Raw genomic sequence first — 17,290 nt, 5'->3', positions numbered from 1 at the left:
CGCATGGGTGGAGTCCATCGGGATCACGCTGTTTTGATATTGTCCGATATGTTATACCATCTAGACAGAAAACCGAGAGGGAATCTGTTTCGTCTGAATCTTGTTTGATTCTGTATTCTATGAATGATATCAGCAATGCTCGAGAAATACCCACGCCGGTTTATGTACAGTTCTAAAGACTCCAATTGTATGCCCAGCCTCATAACTAGAAGTAGATCCAGCCTTTTAAAGATTCAATGGCTACAGTTTTGCACTCTCTATTCTCTCACCCGATCGTGCTACAGTGCATTTGATCAGGCCGTTCGGTGCCGACTGCGGGACGTACACCTCAGCATCCTTGCCGGTGTTCTTGATTCCCTTGTGCCAGCTGAGGTCTATAACAATTCTAGTTAGTGATATTCCTATACGATCATGTAAATATCCTAACTCACCAACTTCAAAGTAGTGTTTGTTCGGCAAAGAGTATTCCACTGTTTCGACCAGCGGAGCAGCGGCCAGGATCCCCTCAGCCATCTTATACATTGTGTTTTGCACGCTAGCGCTGTTGTCTTCGGCAAAGGTCTTGAGAGTGATGTCCCGCGCCGCGGACCAGGTCTCGTCAAATTTGGGAATCGCCGCCTTGACAGCGTCCAGGTTGTCAAAAGACTTCCATTGCCAATTGGCATCAACCTCAGTGCTCAGAACCCGGTCCCAGGTCTCAGGCAGCGTGGTAAATTCATCACGGACGAAGCCCCAGAATTGCGAGTTAGTGCTCTTGAGAACAAGCAGACCGGAGATGGCCGACTTGATATCAATGCCCTTGCCTTCGGTCACGTCGACCTGCACATTTCGCGTTTCGTTTCCGTCCCGCAAGAAGGAGTGGGGGTGCGGTTGACCGTCAATGGTCATGCGGGTCCAACGATGTGTGACGATGTTGACGTGGGCCACGTGAATGTGGTTGTACTTCTCGATAAAATGAGTGCCAACGATAGAGCCGAACAGCTCAGGCGGTGTGACAGGGTGCAGCTTGGCCATGATATAAATAGTGTTCTTTATCGAATCGGTGGCTACCACGACGCTGTTGTCGCCCTGGGTGTAGCTACAATCTGTAAACATGGGATGCCCAAGTAGCAGGAGAATAGCAGGCAGCTTACGATGTATCAATGTCACCCTCGAGCAGCACGCAGACAGTCATCTCAACGACAGTGTGAACGCCAGTCTCCTGGTCGCGACGAACCTTGTAGAGACGGACGTTGTCCTTGCCATAGCGGGCAGCGGCTAGCTTGGAAGCCATGGCGATGACTTTCGCGGGTTGTACACCTGGTATCTAAATAGCGGGTTCAAAATCTGGGAAGGATAATTAGGAGAGACGTAGAAGAGAAAGCCTATTGCTGAGGAGAAGAATTGGTGCCAACGTGCCAGCACGGCGAGGGGGTGGTCTTTATACGTGGCTTATCACAGCTTACGGGGAGCTCGAGTCAACATGCCGGAAACGAGCGCGGACGGGCAGGAACGCGGCGGGGAATACCTGCCTGGCCCGCGGTCGGTGAATCTCCTTTCATCATGCTACGGGAGTCACACGAAGGCAAATGCCAATGCCCGGGAGACTTCAAAGCAGCAGACCCCGAGCTCTTGAGGAGCATGACGAGCTTCGACGCCAGGCATCGGCCAGCTCCGACTCCCGCCAGAGGACAGCGCGGAGGTCGGCTGGGACGCGCCTGGTTGGCGGCCGCGGTGGATCTGCGAAGCCAAGCGCTGCTGCTGTGAGATGGGCGATCCGGCGCTGCTCCGTCGCTCGGGCCTCCAGCGCGCGTGGCCGGCGTGGGTCCGGCGCTCCAGGCCCTGGCCGGTTACGCCGTCCTCCGTCCACTATCTTATCATCTCCGCCAAGTATGTAGTAACGCTCCATGGTCACCGCCAAGGTATGCCCCTCTACGCTCGGAGCTAAACTGGTCTCTATAACGCATCCGTGAACAATACCAGACCCTGGCCCAGATGGTCAAGCTAGATGGAACGTCTTCTGCAGTGGTGCTGGCTGAGGCTGCAGAGGATATGGTGTCCATCTTCCCCAGAACCGCTTCCACGTTTTCAGTATTTCGTCACTTCTTCCCCCCTCACTCACCACATGTGATACATTTACATTATGTCAGTCTGATTTTACAGTATTTTAATTTGTCCTGCAGAACATTTGCCTTCCGCTTCATTGCGTTCATCATGGCCCTGTCTTCTCAATAAAAGATCTCAGGTGAAGATCATGTCTAATGTGAGATACACATCAATTTAAATAGCATGAATTAGAGGAAATGCTTTTTTAGTGTCCCTTGCATATACTCTGTGTCGGAACTGGTCACTATCTCAATCAACTCTGTTATCTCTTCTCGCACTCCCTTGACTCTCATACTGACGCATTGTGCACAAGCAGATCAAGCTCCATCGCTTTTTACGTGTTCACTGACCAACAATGGTATAAGCGTGACGACAACTTGAAGCATTGGGAATGATATGCTCCACAGCAGCGACAGTCTCTCTCCCCCGGCCTATCGCTGCAACCATCCAGGCGAGGATGCTTTCTGCCTTCCAGCTTATTGATGGATCGTCTTTGGCATGGCCATCAGAGACCCCTGCCGGCTATTACGACTGTGGCTCCAGATGAGCACGAGTATTCCCGTTGTCGCATGATCCCGTACTTCTCGGGCTCTTCTCGGGGAAAGCAGGTCCAAATCACAATATCCTCGGTAGATAGTCCTTCCCCGCCGTTTCTACAGTTTCCTTGAGAGTTACATTTGACACTCATTGACTCTCTTCTTTTTCACGGTCTTATAGCCTGTCAATCGCTTGCTAGCCCAGGCAACGGACAACTCCAAAGACTGTCACATACGGCGCTTACGTTTGATGTTTCGCTAACATGATATTTATGCTGTTTTAGTTCAGTGCATACCTGCGTATACAAATGTATTATACTATTAAAAATGATCTAGTGAGAAGAAGTATTGCTTAATTTAACCTAATTTCTGAGAATCGGAGTTAGGCTTTATGCTTTTGCAGGTAATCTGAACTTTGCAGGTGTTCCCTAGAAGCAACCTCGCACTGCTTAACATTAAATTGCTCAGCTCGTAAATTAGCATAATTAGAAGTGCCGTCTTAGCCTATAAGTTCTCAAACTTCGCAAAGGAAGACGGACTGACTTGCTAGGTACCTGTTGGTTCTCTTGAGGATCGACTATCCGCCCATCAAGCTGTCGAGAATATTGACTTAATCACAACTCTAGAACAAGAAGGCTTAATAATGGTATACAAACGGCATGGAAATTAGGTAATAATTTTTGCTAACCATCTGGGCAGTATCAAATATCTCAATAATGACCTGTGGGTGTGGGCTGTAATTGTGGCCTTAGGCAGAAAGCAAATCTTAGTCAGCCGTCACAGGCACGCTAGGGGAAGATCCACGTCTGCGAAACGAGCAGTGAGTGGTACGCCATTGGGAGGGACAGATCCAACATCGGACAGCGGTCTGGATACCTTGGCTGCAGTGTGTTTCGCCTTGACTGCTCTCTCTCCCCACACCAGTCGTCGCACCACAAATCCAGAATGTTTCTTCGACCTTAGAAACAATCCTCAGTTCCCAATACAACTATTACAGTCCTCCGTTCTGGACCGTTCCCGCTGTAGCTCAACTGACCGAGGTTATCCACCGACGTCGATACAACCTAACGAACACCTTCAATTAGCCTGCGTTTACCTCCCTAGCCTCCCTTGACCGTCGAACCTACTTTCCCCGTTCTTATCAATGAGATTCAATACTCCTCAGTTCATGTGCGACCGGTGATACACGGGTGTCTGCCGCTAGATGGAGATCTATGGCGTCGGTATATAAAGTAGGGTCCTCTGCGACACCGACTCAGCATCGTGCGCTGGGTGATGGACGGTCATTTTCAAGCCAGGATGAAGGCTCAGTGGACGGGAGCTGGAACGATGCTGGCTCGCGGGTAAACAGGAATGGCCGCTCTGCGTCGGGAGGCAGCGCTTCTATAGGGTCTCGAGGTGCATCATCTCTGGCTCCGTCAGTTCCTCCTCCTGGTAGCTTCAGTTCTGAACTGAAGAGCGTGAATACTACCATACGCACCGTTAACTCGCGATCGGATGTTTCATTCGCCAGAGGAGGGAGCAGTAGCGTCAACGAGGACGACGTTCCCAGCACAGAGCAGCGCCAGGCGATCCTTCGGGATAAGATTGCGAAGGAGATGAAGATAAAAACGGGGACGGAGAATATGTTGGAAGCGTTGTTGACCAAAAACCCAAAACAAACCAAGGACCAGAGGTTGAAGGTAGAGTCGGAGTTGAGTTCGTCTAATCGCAAGCTTGCGGAGTTGCATCATGAGCTAGAGGAAGAACTGCTTCGTGCACAAGCCCCATCGACGCCTCCTCGAAGTCGACTTTCTGCTTTGTTCCGGGGAAGCCCTTTGCGATCACCCTCTCGTGCTACCGACTCGATTGATGGTGACCCCGAAGATGCAGAAGGGGAAACAGAGTCACCGACATATGTCCTTGCGGAAACTCTCCAAGCCCTTGAGATCGAAGGCATGTCTCCTGACTATTATGTTGAACGTGCAAACAGCCTGGTCGAACTGTTCAAACGGTATCCAACTTTGAAGTATGACCTGGCATGGTCTGTTTTTGGATTGCGAGTGCAGGTGATGCTTCTGAGCGATAGCAAAGAGGTTGTTGCGGCTGGATACCGCTTGACACGCTATGCTATCGCAGACCGCAAGTCCCTCCAAATCATTCGATCACTACACACAGACGAACTGGTGATCTTGTCACTTGTTAAAGAAACAAAGGCCAGCGTAGAACGTGAGCAAGCACTCAAGTTTGTGAGAGCGTTCCTGGATGTGAAGGATGGGGTTCATGAGATTTCTCGTGCGGTAGTACGCACTATTGTGTCTGTCGCCGAGCACAGTGATGATCGTCTAAGGAATATCTGCATAATGACCCTTGCTGAGATCCTAGTTAAGGACCCAGGGTTGCTTTTCCATTCTGGAGGATTTGGGGCATTGAATGATGCTCTGGCAGAAGGAACATTTGGTGCTTCGGAGAGCTTGATGGCAAGCTTCTTGCATGTCTTCGATGCCCCTCACAGCAGAAAATACCTTAGAGGCGGTTGCGAATTGGAGGCTGTTCTCACTCCATTTACTGATTCACTTGCCGACACTGTCCGTAGTGGACGACTGAAATCTGCTGCGAAAGCAATTTCAGCGATGCTGAAGACCTGGCCAGGCCTTCTAACTCTGGCAAAGGACGATGCTAAGCCTCTTAAGTCACTTTTGCAATCTCTCCACTATCCCGATGCACAGGCAAGAGATCTCATTATGGAACTTATATTCGATGCTCTTCGGATTAAACCACCATCCTGGTCCTCATCTTTCCTGGCTGGTCGAAGACTTACCACCTATGGTAGAGTTTCTAACCTTGGATCTGAATCGGACACCAAACATCTGCGTGCGATGTACGACGATGAGAATAACAGGTTTGATCTCACGGCTCATTTTTCGGCTCTAATACTCGCAACGCTGCTCAAGGCTGGATTATTAAAGGTATCTCTTCCAACGGTTACTTTTCCACCACCTAAGAGGCTGACCATGCTCCAGGCTCTTTCTGATCTTATTGAGGAAGAGACAGACGCGTCTCTCAGGCGAAAGGCAACCTTGTTGCTTACAGAAGTCCTTAAGCTTGCCCATCACTCTTTGCCTCAAACCATTAGCGCCAACCTCCAGGTGCTTCCACATTTACTTCCAGCAGCGGTGAAGTATGAACTTGAAAATCATGACTCTGCCATGTCGACAATTTACCAGATTGAAAGTATCAATCGCACTTTAGCGCGGTCTGGTCCAGGAAGATACACCGTGGATGCAGATATATCGGCTTCGTTGCTGTCAGGGGAACAAGCGAAGGATAAATTGAGTCCTGCCATGGATGAAACACAATTTCGGAATGCTATTCTGGAGACCCATGTTTTGAACACCGTCAACTACGTCAAGTGGAAATGGGATCTGATCCACCGCATCGTTGAAGGCCCACTGACGAACCCGAAGAGACTGGATGAAGGAATCAAGGGATCAAAATTTATGAAACGGCTTATAGGTTTCTATCGGCCTTTCAAGTATCGCTTCTCCATGATTCCGAATACGAAACCAAATCAACGTTACGTACGAACAGGATGTGCCTTGATGCGCACATTGGTGCAGAGCCCCGAAGGCACGAAGTACTTGGCGGAGAACAAATTGCTGAGGCAGATCGCGGAATGCCTTGCTCAGGTGGATCGAATGAGTGGACTCACCTCATCTGCCCCGTTGTTCTCTCGGGAGCAGATGAGCAACACGCTGAGTGGCGGCTATTTTGCCTTGCTGGGCACCTTGAGCGGCGACCCCAATGGTCTTTCCATGATGGAAAGGTGGCATATGCATAACATGTTCTACCACATAATAGAGCTCAGGGATCGGAATGACCTAATCCAGGCCCTTCTCGGCAACATGGACTACACTCACGAGAGCCATCTCAGGGTCATATTATCGAAAGCTCTCACGACAGGTTCGAAGGAAATCCGTATCTTCGCGACGAAGCTATTACGGAAATATGCAGTCGGTAACGTTCAACTATCCTCTGGTAGTACGGGAATAGGCAATGCCGATTGGGTTGTGAAGCTTCTTGTAACCCAGCTCTATGATCCCGACGTTACCGTTAGCCAGGTGGCTGTCAAGATCCTCGAAGAGGCATGCAACCAACGTGACTACCTTGAGTACGTGGTAAAATGCAGGCCATCTCTCGACCATCTCGGTGAAATCGGTGCTCCGCTCCTTTTGCGATTCCTCTCGACTTCCGTAGGATATCACTACCTCGACGGACTTGATTACATCACACAGGAGATGGACGATTGGTTTCTTGGTCGGAATGACGCCTATGTTGCTCTCGTGGAGGCGTCTTTGTCCCGAGCTTATGTCGATCAGCAGCCTCGCAGAAATAGCTTTGCCCCGGAGGACTTTGTTGACTTGCAGGACATTGGCATCGTACCACCACATTTCTACAGGGAGCTCGCCCGTACGACGGAAGGCTGCAAGCTCCTTAAACAGTCTGGCCATTTTAACGAATTCGCCTCTACAATTCGCGATTTCCAATTGGACGAAGAAGATCCAGAGGTTTTGCTCAAGGTGAAAGGATGTCTCTGGGCTGTGGGCAATGTAGGCTCGATGGAGCTTGGAGCGTCGTTTCTGAAAGAGACAGAGATTGTTCAAGATATTGTGAAGATAGCAGAGAGCGCTGAGGTCATTACCATGCGGGGCACGGCTTTCTTCGTTCTCGGCTTGATCTCACGGAGTCAGCACGGCCTTAGGATGCTTGCAGAGGTTGGATGGGAAGCTGCAATTGACCAGAAAGGCGATTCCTTGGGGCTATGCATGCCGAAAGACCTGAGAAAGCTCTATTCAGTGAGTATTTACGTTCAACCTTTTGATTATCACCCACTAATCCCACATGCCTAGGTGTCTTTCCCTACCTACGTACGAGATCCGGAAAGGAAGCGTGTATCTCGTGAGAGGTTTAAGGCGGCGACTGTCGATCCGGATCCCTTGAATGCGAAAATCCTGAAATTGATAGTCGACATGGGCAATACTGTTCTGTCCAAAAGAGCAGCAGCGGATCTTCATAGGTCAGCACATCTCAGCATCTCCATCTGTTACCTAGTCTAATGCTCTGTTGCAGTATCAAAGCCAAGCATCCGGATTCATTCCACCAGGTCGAGCTTTTCCGAAAGACGCTCACTATTCTCGAAAGCCATCACTTCCGGTTACCTGCTCGACGTTTTGCTTTGGACTTGTTCGACAAGAGCGTGATGAGACGTATCGTCTTGGAGGAGGATTCAGAGACTGACTCGGATAGTACCTCGTCACAATGACTTTGATTCCCGGCCGCTTTTCTTATTATCTCTGTTTCCGAAGTCGAGCTCTTGCCTTCGGTTGCATGACAGGACGGCGTTTTGATCAGATATACCTCATATACCCCTACCGACTTCTCTTTTCCTACCGTTGCTGGTCTGATCTGCTTGGTGATATCCCAAATATATCCCACATGATTGTCTCCTGCCGTTCGATGAGCTGGGCTCATACGATCAATCCTCTCACGCCTCTTCTAGTGTTTGCGCCGTGGCGCCTTTTTTTCCCTGAGATAATGAATGATATCACGGCAATGACCCACATTTCCTCTTCCATTATCTGCTTTTTGTGAGATGGGGGGGCTTTCGGTCCGTTCCGGCGATATGTGAGGAGTTACTTTCTACTGTTGTTTTTGAACAATTCTGTAGCTTATTCCATCTACAAGCTGAGGGGAATGGAAGTGGAGCATTCGAATAGGTGTGGGTGTATCTATTCGGTCAATATCTTGACGGCAGTGAACATGTATACATTGTATGCACATGTAGATACACATGAAAAAGAAGTATCGAAGAAAAATTTTTCTCTTGCTGCCCGGTAGTTGGAGCTGTTCTATAGAAGGTTCGTGTGGTAAATGGAAGCTTATTTGACATTTGACGATCGTCGGGCCGCGGCTCGGACCAGCTCCAGCGATCGCGGTCGGCTAGTCGCCCGGAAAGTGACGCGATCGATGCGACCCGGGGAGATGTCCAGAACCTCGCTGACGATTGAGCTTCAACTTCACCGTAAAGGCCGCAGCAATGTTCCTATCTCCTTTCATACAGGATAAGATAATTGTGCGATCTTTTTTGTGACCTGCTCTTATGATGACTAACTGTGTAATGCATAACTGCGAAGAGAATCCCTATCAGTGTGAATACTAAGTTACAGCTCTTCGCATTAAGGGGAAGCGGTTTCTCCAACGTTCGACTGTCTAGCAAAGACTGCGCTTTCCTTTGCTTTGCTTCTCATCGAATGGTCTTGAATTGATCCGCAGGACGATCGAAACAACCCGTTCCTGTTGCGATCGCATCGATGTCGGACCACATTGACAACTCCGATACTATCCCCGCCTCCTCCTCCTCCGAACAGCAAGATGCCCCCACAGTCTTGCCCGAAGACTCTATTCCATCCGATGCATTCGACCCGGAACCTCCCCTCCATGCTCACTCCGTGATTCGGCTGATCCAATGTCCGCGCTGCTCCCTGCCGCTGCGATCGCCGCTTCGGTTGCCATGTGGAAATACGCTTTGTCGGTCATGTCTTCCGCCTCTGCGCAAGAGGGTTGGGGTTACATATCCGATGGACGAGGGCCGGGAGGAGGCGTTTAGTTGCTGCTGGTGCAATGGGGAGGAGCATTCCATGGGGGACTGCGGCACGGATGTCTTGGTTAGTAAACTTGTGGATGTGTTTGAGGAGGTTCTGCGGGATTCTTCCAGTCAGGATATCAGTGAAGGAGAAGGGATTACGGTTCGATGGAAGCGCACTGGTGAAAGTGAGAGTGCGGAGGAGCCAGATGTTGAGACTGCGGTTGTCAAGGGTGGACGATTGGTCGGGACATACAATCTGGCAAAGGAAGGACGGCTCAAATATGATGTGAAGGAGGTCACTTACGATGATGGAGTGAGGCCATCAGAAGAAGAAGAGGCCAGAAAGCATGATGAGCGGGAAGATGTGATCCTGGGGAAGCTGAAAGAGCTTACGAGAAACGAACTCGATTGCCAGCTCTGCTACGCGCTGATATTGGATCCCCTCACGACTCCTTGCGGGCATACGTTCTGTCGGAAATGTGTCGCTCGGATTCTGGACCACTCCAACCTCTGTCCTATCTGTCGGCGAAAACTTAGCATGCCACCGGCTGTCCGGTCGATACCGGTAAACAAGATGGTATCCAGCCTGTTAGAGACTTTCTTCACAGATCAAGTTGCCGCACGGAGGGAAGCATCGACTAGAGACGAGATTGGACTTGATGATGAAAAGACGCTGCCGCTATTTGTTTGTACTCTTTCATTCCCGACTATGCCGACTTTCTTGCACATATTTGAGCCCAGATACCGTCTGATGATGCGCAGGGTAATGGAGAACGGTGGGCGAAAGTTCGGAATGGTCATATTTAACCGTAATGGTCAGACTCAGGGGGAGTTGGGAAGGACTCAGTTCATGCAATACGGTACCCTTCTGATGATCGATCGCTTCGAGCTACTGCCTGATGGAAGAAGCCTTGTTAGCGCTGTTGGTGTCTCGAGATTCAAGATTCTTGATTGGGGCGTCTTAGACGGTTATTATGTCGCTAAGACAGAACGTGTTGACGATATCTCGCTTGCAGACGAAGAAAACATTGAGTCTAGGGAGACAGCAGTCCCGATCAGCACATCCACATCCTCTTCAGAACCAGAAGGGAATAGTTCGGCAGCAGTGCCACTCGATTCTTTGTCAACACAACAGCTATTACAGCTCGGATTGGACTTCGTCGAGAGGCGTCGCATTGAGGCCGCGCCCTGGCTACATCAGCGTGTTCTTATGGCGTACGGAGATGTCCCGACAGACCCGGCCCGGTTTCCTTGGTGGCTTGCCAGTGTTCTGCCCGTCTCTGAGGAAGAAAGATATGCGCTATTGCCAACGACGAGTGTGAGGGAAAGGTTGAAGATCACAGCCCGTTGGGTGAGGAAGTTGGAGACCATGGAATGGTACGTTCCTTTCCTCTAGCATGGTGACTGGGTCGCTTAATTGTGTTGAAATGGATGTTTTAAACTGACATCATGCCGTTATCAAGGTCTACAAACACCTCTATTTGTGCTGTCTTATGACTAGCCGTCCCTCTCCTCATCTTCGCCATTCTACCTCTGGTACTCGGCCCGTTTACCGCCTCTTTCTCTTCATCATCTGCCCACGTATCAACCGCTTTTCTTCCATTCTCCTTTTCCGTCTCCTTCACCTTTGGAACAAACGTCCCCCCTTCTCTCGGACGTCACCACAACCACCACCGATATCAAAATAATATCGTCCAGGAGCGCACGGAGACATACATACCACAAACTCTAGTTATAGGCGCCTTCGGTGCTGTTTTCCTGGCACGGGTGGTCGGCAATCTAGCTCGAGAGATACGGGAAAGAAGACGGAGACTGGCGGTGGCGGCAGGGAGAAGAAGAGTGGTCCTTGGACAAGGACAACCGCGCGGGTCTCCAACAGTGACAGAGGTATATAGCGACGGGGAGGGAGAGGGACGTCCGGCAGCAGAACGTCGGCCTGATGTTGGGTAGGATGTCTTGACTACGGCCTCGACAGACATATATGCATTTATCTGTGCCCATTTCCAGGGCCCACTGGTTTATGAAAGCTCCATCTAAAGATGGAAGGTCGGAGCTGTCTTACGGTTCCACTGGTGCTCTCAAGAACTGCCAGTTCTGAGTAGTGAACACATATAGAGCAGCAACTCGCGTAGCCATTTGGCAGCGCAGGCCTTTAACTTCTTCTAGAGACCTTCACTGCACCACCTCGTTGGGTGTCGAGAAAAAAGCACCCTTTTGAAGAGGGAATTAATTGCAAATGTTCGAAAAATGTCTTGTTTAAGACAACGACAACATAGACTCCTCACGTCGAGGAAGACTGACAGCTTCTTTTTTCGGCTCTATTAAACCGAAAGTCTTTTTTCTATAGCATGACCAAAAGTTCAACTAGTGAAAAAAAAATCCGCATCTTGATCTCCTACTGCATCACAAGGGTGTTTTGTGGCATATTTGATATTCCTTTCTTGTTTAAACAAAAAAAGGTTAAGCATTGGAGTCAGCTGTGTTTACTGTTTGGACTCATTTTCCTGCCATGTTGTTATTGTTATTTTTGTTATTCTGTGCCCTTCGGATATGCATAGTGCATACAGTCCTGTACATATCAATTCTCTTCATACACTATAATATACTAATATATAATTTCCCCCCCCCCCCCCCCCTTTTCCGGTTCATATGACTTGAGATAGTTTCCAGGTTTAAGTTTCATAATGTTTGAGAGTATCGTTACACTTTCAAGCTAGGGATCGTTCAGGCGCTGTTGCTTCCCATGAACAATCTTTAAATATATATATATATATGCAGTACATTTCACAGAAGATACTGCTTTCATACTAACTACCTAATACTTAAGGTATATATACATACAAATAAAGTTATTATATATTCTACACAAACACAAAGTAAACTTAACAAAAATATAATGGAAGAGTTTGATTCTGTTTCTGTACGCTGAACGCCGACGCTCGTGCTGCCGTAGATTAATAAACACATCTCAACTGTCCCAGTCCCATATTGCAGGAAAGATTTCACACATATGTTTACATGAGAGTAATAAAAGGAGAGGCGGAAGAAAAACAAAGAGTAGAAGCTGCTGACCTCGTCCGTGAGAGCGTGCAGTGCGTCTCATAACCTAAGGAAAATTATGAGCATGAAGGTCGTGAAGAGATGAAGGATGAGATAGATTCGTTTCGAGAATGGAATAGAGAAGGATATGGGTGCAAGACATGATTAAGCAGAGACGGACCAAGAGGTCAGTTAGGGGGCAGAGATGGGAGAAGATAAGAATCAGGATTCGTCACTCATCCTGTCCTCCTCCTCGTCTTCGCCAGCCTCCTGTCCCGTGGTCTGCTTCTCTGGATTTGGCTCCCTGCTTTGCTCCTTTTGGTCCCCAGACACTTCCGCCTTCTCGGCCTTTTCCTCGCCAGCCGCTCCCTCAGGAGGCGGAGGCATTGTCTTAGCGAATTTGGCATCTATTGCAGCCCGATGTTGAGCACGCTTGTACTTCTCTGCCTCGTCGGGGTCGCGCACCACGACCTGGATCTGGTCCACTTGGTCCTCCTTCGCCTTAGGGCGAGTAGGAGCCAGACCTGCCTGCGCGATGGTGCGAGCACGCTCAGGCTTGAGACGAGTCTTACCCAGAATCGGGTAGTAGTAGGCACCCTTTTGCTTCAGATGAATATTCGCACGCTCACTTTCGTCCAATTCAGCAGGGTCAAAGAGAGTCAGTGCGATGTCTTTCTGCTTCTGGTCGGTGCTAAGGGTCTGGCTGCTCGTGGCATATGTGCGCACACGATCGTAGCGATGGAACTTGTTGTTGTCTGGGCCCTCATGTGTGTAATTATCCTCATTATCGCGGTCGGGGTTGGAGACTCTCAGACTGTTCTTGACCTTCTTGGTAGAGCCCTTCTTCTCAGGTAGGAAAAGGTCGTAATCCCACGGGATAGGACCAGGATCAGGGTAGAGATTAGGATTCGTCTTGTGTAGAGCAGTCTTGGCGGCATGTTCCTGGCAGACGCGCTCCTCGGGAGCGGACGGAACAAGGATAGCGACATCCATACGGTCGTCGCGTTTGCCTGAGATGCCCTGAACAGGTGCCTTGTCGAACTTGAACTGGACAAATCCACCAGGATCAGGGAATCCTTGTAGATCAGGAAGGACAGGGAAATAGCCGACAGGCTTGAGTTTTGGGTTGTCAGGATGGACAGGATTAGCCCACGCGTCGAGCTCAGCCTTCGTAGGAGTGTGGCCCTTCATCCTGCTCGGAGTATCTTCGCCAGTATGTTTGCTCTCGGGATAAGCAATATCAAAGCCCTTGAGGATGTATTTCTTGATATAGATTGGGTCGTCGTGAGAGACCTTGGGCTTTTCCTGGGGCCGAGGCTTGGGTCTGATAGAGGTAGTCTTTATGCCCTCTGGTCCGCGAGGGCCAGCGGAGATGTACTGAGTACGACGAAGAAAGCTGACATTAGCATTCTTGGGAGCAGGATTTCTCAGTTGCTCGAGAGTTGTAAGAAGCGGAAGATCAGCGGGGTCGACAGGCGGGGGGTTCTCAGGAGCCATAATAGCACTCTCGTCGCCCAAGTGAAGTCCCGGGATACCGACGAGGTCAATTGGCATGCCACCCTCGGCATCTACATCGATATTTGGCTCTTCGCGCCTGGCCATGTTGGATGCGAAGCCAGGGGTAAGGAAGCGCTCCAAGCCTTCATGAGGGATATCGAGGAACTTGGGTGGCATGTCCGGAGGAGGAAGATCATTGCGGTAACGCAGAGACGCAATATATTCTTGGTGGAAGCCCTCAGAGGGGCGGCCGTCCTTGGGTTTCGACATTTTGTCGTCTGCGACAACGGGAGAACCCGGATCTGGAGATAATAGATGCGAGACAGGACTGCACGCTAGGAGTCTGTCAAGTCTTGTCGAGTTGTGCGATGAAAGGGCTTCGGGCTTACCTGGGCCCGGAAGCGCAAGCGGAGAGATCTCAGCGTCGGGGATGAGGTCCTCGTCTAGACCGCTGAGGTCGAGCGGCGCTGGCTCTGGAGCAAGACCTGGTGGTGAGCTCTGGGAACAGGTACAAAAGGACTCACGCAGAGCGTGAACTCACTGGAGCTTGGAGGTGCCATTTTGCCTCCGCTGACCGCCTATTGTTAACGGTTAGCGTGCTGGGATCTCGGAGACGGTGTTATGTTGTTCCCATATGTTTGTGGCACCGGAGAAAAGATATGCCATTTGGTATTTTACAGATGCGTATCGTGATTACTGTATTATACAACCATTCATTCAGACACCTGGGACCACCTGGGACCACCTGGGACGGCGTCACACCATCTGCTAGAAGTACTTACATAGATCTAATGCATTGGACCGCTCAAGACACCATGTTTCTCTGAACACTCTATTCCATTATGAGGATCGCATGTCATATTGGCTAAACTACACACAGCCCCGTTTGTCTGTTCAGATTATCTGTATTCGCACTATCCGGTCCGTCAAGAAGGGAAAAAAATGGAAATATCCCAGATCCAAGTCTCTCTCAAAGCATATCAATGCCACAATCAATAAGCCCACATGCACTTGTAGGCAAGTAGTCTACTTCCCAACCGGTCGTACTCCAGCTGCCCAATCCAGCTGTCGTTCGTCCCACTCAGTTTGCCGAATACACTGGCACCTTTCCACATCACGACCTGAGGATCGAGGTCCCTAGGAGGCGTGCCAATCATGATCTCTTTGGCATATCCTGGTCGAAGAGCTTGCAGGCGCTCTTCGAGGTAAGAGTGGAAACCAGATATTAAGCTGCCACCTCCGACCACCATGATACCGCCAAGGAAGTCCCGCATTTTACGGTCATCCGAACGCGCAGCATGAGCTATGGATGTAAGAATAGCGTTGTCCAGTGGGGATATAGGAAGGATATCATCACGGTCTTCAACCGTTGGGGGCCGCGGAGGCTGCGACGAAGGCTGGCCCTGCGTACCTAGGACCGGCGTACCTGCGCCGCCTGCTTGAGGAGTGCCAACGACTTCTGGGGCTGGTGAACCTGCGACGGAGGAGCGAGGAGTGGCATCAAGATCTTGCACGCGACCAAGCACACTGAGATGCTGCGAGCGGCTCGGAGTAGACTGTACATCTGGCACATTGGACGGAGCCTCTTCGTTGACCTGGGAGCTGGCCGGTGCTGGAGGTGCAATGGCTGTTAGAATCTCCGACTGAGCTGCCGACACAGGATCATTTGGCTGTCCATCATAGATATCATAGGAGCGAGGCATCAGTTTTCTCCGTCCATCGAGTTTGTGTGAGTTGTCGAATATGGTAGGCTGGAAATAGCCCATGGGAGCTAGAAGAACTTCATCGTACGCCTTGAAGGTGTATTTTCGGGTGTCTTGGCCAGCCACTCGGAGATGGAAATCGAATACTTGCACGGAGACGCTTGCTTCATTCATAGTGCAAACGTTTTTCTTAAGCTCCTCGGCAAGCAGAAAGTCATATCTCCGCAACAAGTTGATATCTGCGTACGGGAAGTGGTCATACAGCATCATTTTGATGAACGTCTCGGTCACATCAGCGCCGCCATATTTCAAATTGACGCGGGAGTTTTCAATGCACATTCCCTCCTCCACACAACATATCGACGTCTTTTGGGCGCCGATATCGACAATGCATGCTGAGGTAAATCCCGCTCCAAAGGTAGCCGCCAGACTCTCCTGGATAAAGCAAACACGAGCGAACGCGAATTCCTTCATCAGCATCTCCAGGACCTGAGTCACGTAAGACTTCTCATAGAGATCCGGAATGACGAACACGCATGAGTACTGCGACCATTCCTTCTTGCTGGTCAAACCCAACTGGGTCTTGATTGCATCCTCCAGGATAAGTGAGATGTCCAAGAATAGTAGTCTTTTGCTGTTATAATCCTTCTCATTACACCATCCGTACCGAATGGGCCAGAAGAGTTTGTAGCGAGGATTTGAATTATCCGGTATTCTTAGGGCCTGTTGACCAGTGATGTACTCGGGGGCCGGATCCGGAATCTCCGTCCATTCAACGCGATGTGGATCATTATGCTCTGAAATAGTTTCTGGCGGTGTCCTTCGGTTGTAGTTGACTACCATTTCCTTGGAATTCGGGAGGGTCCTCCGTTTGTTCTGTCGCATGCGTGTTTTGAGCTCCGCGGCCATTGCCGTATACTGTGAGGAAAACTGCAAGAAGAGGTCAGCGATTACATGTGGCATTCAAAAAGTTCTCTGTATGGAACGCACCTCTGGCCCGAACATCTTCTCCGGTTCCATCAATTCGCCATCATCCAGTTTCAGTCGCTTTGGTTTGGGCTCTACGCCTTCTTCTTCCGACTCGCTCACTGCGGACTTCCTCGCAATAACCATGGGTACGGTCTTTGGCAACGCGTCACTCGCCAGGCCAATCCTGAGATTCTGGCTACCAACGTGCATGACAATGACCTTCGACCCAAGGGCTTCCGTAGGTGTCTCCTCAGTATCTTCCATTGCTGTGTCTCCATCCATTTCGGTGTCCGGCTCCCCCAGCTCGTTCGTCTTTCCCATCGCAAGAGCGCGGTCCCGGTCTTTGGCTGTTTTGGCCATGCGATTTCTATTCTCCTCATTTTGTAATCGGAAGGCCAGAAGTTGATCATCCCTCTTGAGATAGTCACTATGGGAAGAAACAGTCAGCGAAAGTATGCAATACAGCGATGCTGAGAGATCCGCCTGGTTGTATTCATGGGTCGCCGCTGCGACCTATTTATTCTGCGCCGGCTCATCTCTCAGAGAAGGGCTGGATAGAACGTACGTGTAGTAGTTTTTCTGGTTGATCGGAGCTATCTGAGGCCAGCTCGACAGCTCCATGTTATTATCAGTCCGTTCCAGGCCTGTGAAGAACAGTACTGTCAGCTTGTACCCCTTCAGAATAGACAAGGCGTCGCTGGTGAACGAAGTCAGCTCTTGGGTTGCTGACATACCCTCATCTCGAAGAAGTGCCTTTCCGGACTTTTTGCCCACCATGTTGTGTTACTCTTCAGCAATCTCTTGGAGTACTCGTTGCGAGGTGATTTCTATTCGCG

At 50.1% G+C, this 17,290-nt stretch overlaps 6 protein-coding genes across 6 annotated transcripts; 3 read left to right on the top strand and 3 right to left on the bottom strand.

Annotated features, from left to right (window-relative positions):
• Positions 1 to 240: 240 nt before the first annotated feature.
• On the bottom strand, positions 241 to 1,273 carry VTN00DRAFT_220 (uncharacterized protein; the record flags this gene model as incomplete). The annotated part of the gene is made up of 3 exons (XM_069428392.1): positions 241 to 374; positions 432 to 1,078; positions 1,134 to 1,273. The coding sequence occupies 3 exons, from the start codon at positions 1,271 to 1,273 to the stop codon at positions 241 to 243; spliced, it is 921 nt and encodes a 306-aa protein (XP_069290928.1).
• A 301-nt stretch (positions 1,274 to 1,574) lies between these two features.
• VTN00DRAFT_219 (uncharacterized protein) lies at positions 1,575 to 2,434 on the top strand (the record flags this gene model as incomplete). Its single annotated transcript, XM_069428380.1, has 4 exons — positions 1,575 to 1,869; positions 2,006 to 2,036; positions 2,218 to 2,242; positions 2,402 to 2,434. The coding sequence occupies 4 exons, from the start codon at positions 1,575 to 1,577 to the stop codon at positions 2,432 to 2,434; spliced, it is 384 nt and encodes a 127-aa protein (XP_069290927.1).
• Positions 2,435 to 3,835: 1,401 nt separating this feature from the next.
• VTN00DRAFT_218 (uncharacterized protein) lies at positions 3,836 to 7,923 on the top strand (the record flags this gene model as incomplete). The annotated part of the gene is made up of 4 exons (XM_069428369.1): positions 3,836 to 5,569; positions 5,624 to 7,456; positions 7,511 to 7,677; positions 7,731 to 7,923. The coding sequence occupies 4 exons, from the start codon at positions 3,836 to 3,838 to the stop codon at positions 7,921 to 7,923; spliced, it is 3,927 nt and encodes a 1,308-aa protein (XP_069290926.1).
• A 1,048-nt stretch (positions 7,924 to 8,971) lies between these two features.
• Positions 8,972 to 10,743, top strand: VTN00DRAFT_217 (uncharacterized protein; the record flags this gene model as incomplete). The annotated part of the gene is made up of 2 exons (XM_069428358.1): positions 8,972 to 10,623; positions 10,710 to 10,743. 2 exons carry the CDS (start codon positions 8,972 to 8,974, stop codon positions 10,741 to 10,743), a joined length of 1,686 nt encoding a protein of 561 aa, XP_069290925.1.
• Positions 10,744 to 12,507: 1,764 nt separating this feature from the next.
• Positions 12,508 to 14,342, bottom strand: VTN00DRAFT_216 (uncharacterized protein; the record flags this gene model as incomplete). Its single annotated transcript, XM_069428347.1, has 3 exons — positions 12,508 to 14,117; positions 14,172 to 14,267; positions 14,324 to 14,342. The coding sequence occupies 3 exons, from the start codon at positions 14,340 to 14,342 to the stop codon at positions 12,508 to 12,510; spliced, it is 1,725 nt and encodes a 574-aa protein (XP_069290924.1).
• A 432-nt stretch (positions 14,343 to 14,774) lies between these two features.
• On the bottom strand, positions 14,775 to 17,231 carry VTN00DRAFT_215 (uncharacterized protein; the record flags this gene model as incomplete). The annotated part of the gene is made up of 4 exons (XM_069428336.1): positions 14,775 to 16,415; positions 16,476 to 16,881; positions 17,020 to 17,098; positions 17,189 to 17,231. The coding sequence occupies 4 exons, from the start codon at positions 17,229 to 17,231 to the stop codon at positions 14,775 to 14,777; spliced, it is 2,169 nt and encodes a 722-aa protein (XP_069290923.1).
• Positions 17,232 to 17,290: the final 59 nt, after the last annotated feature.

The sequence above is a fragment of the Thermoascus crustaceus genome (assembly GCF_041956765.1).
Source record: "Thermoascus crustaceus strain CBS 181.67 unplaced genomic scaffold VTN00scaffold_1, whole genome shotgun sequence".
In the NCBI taxonomy this organism is placed as follows: domain Eukaryota; kingdom Fungi; phylum Ascomycota; class Eurotiomycetes; order Eurotiales; family Thermoascaceae; genus Thermoascus; species Thermoascus crustaceus.
The sequence above is the reverse complement of the archived record's forward strand: the minus strand, read 5'-3'. Positions and strand labels throughout refer to the sequence as shown.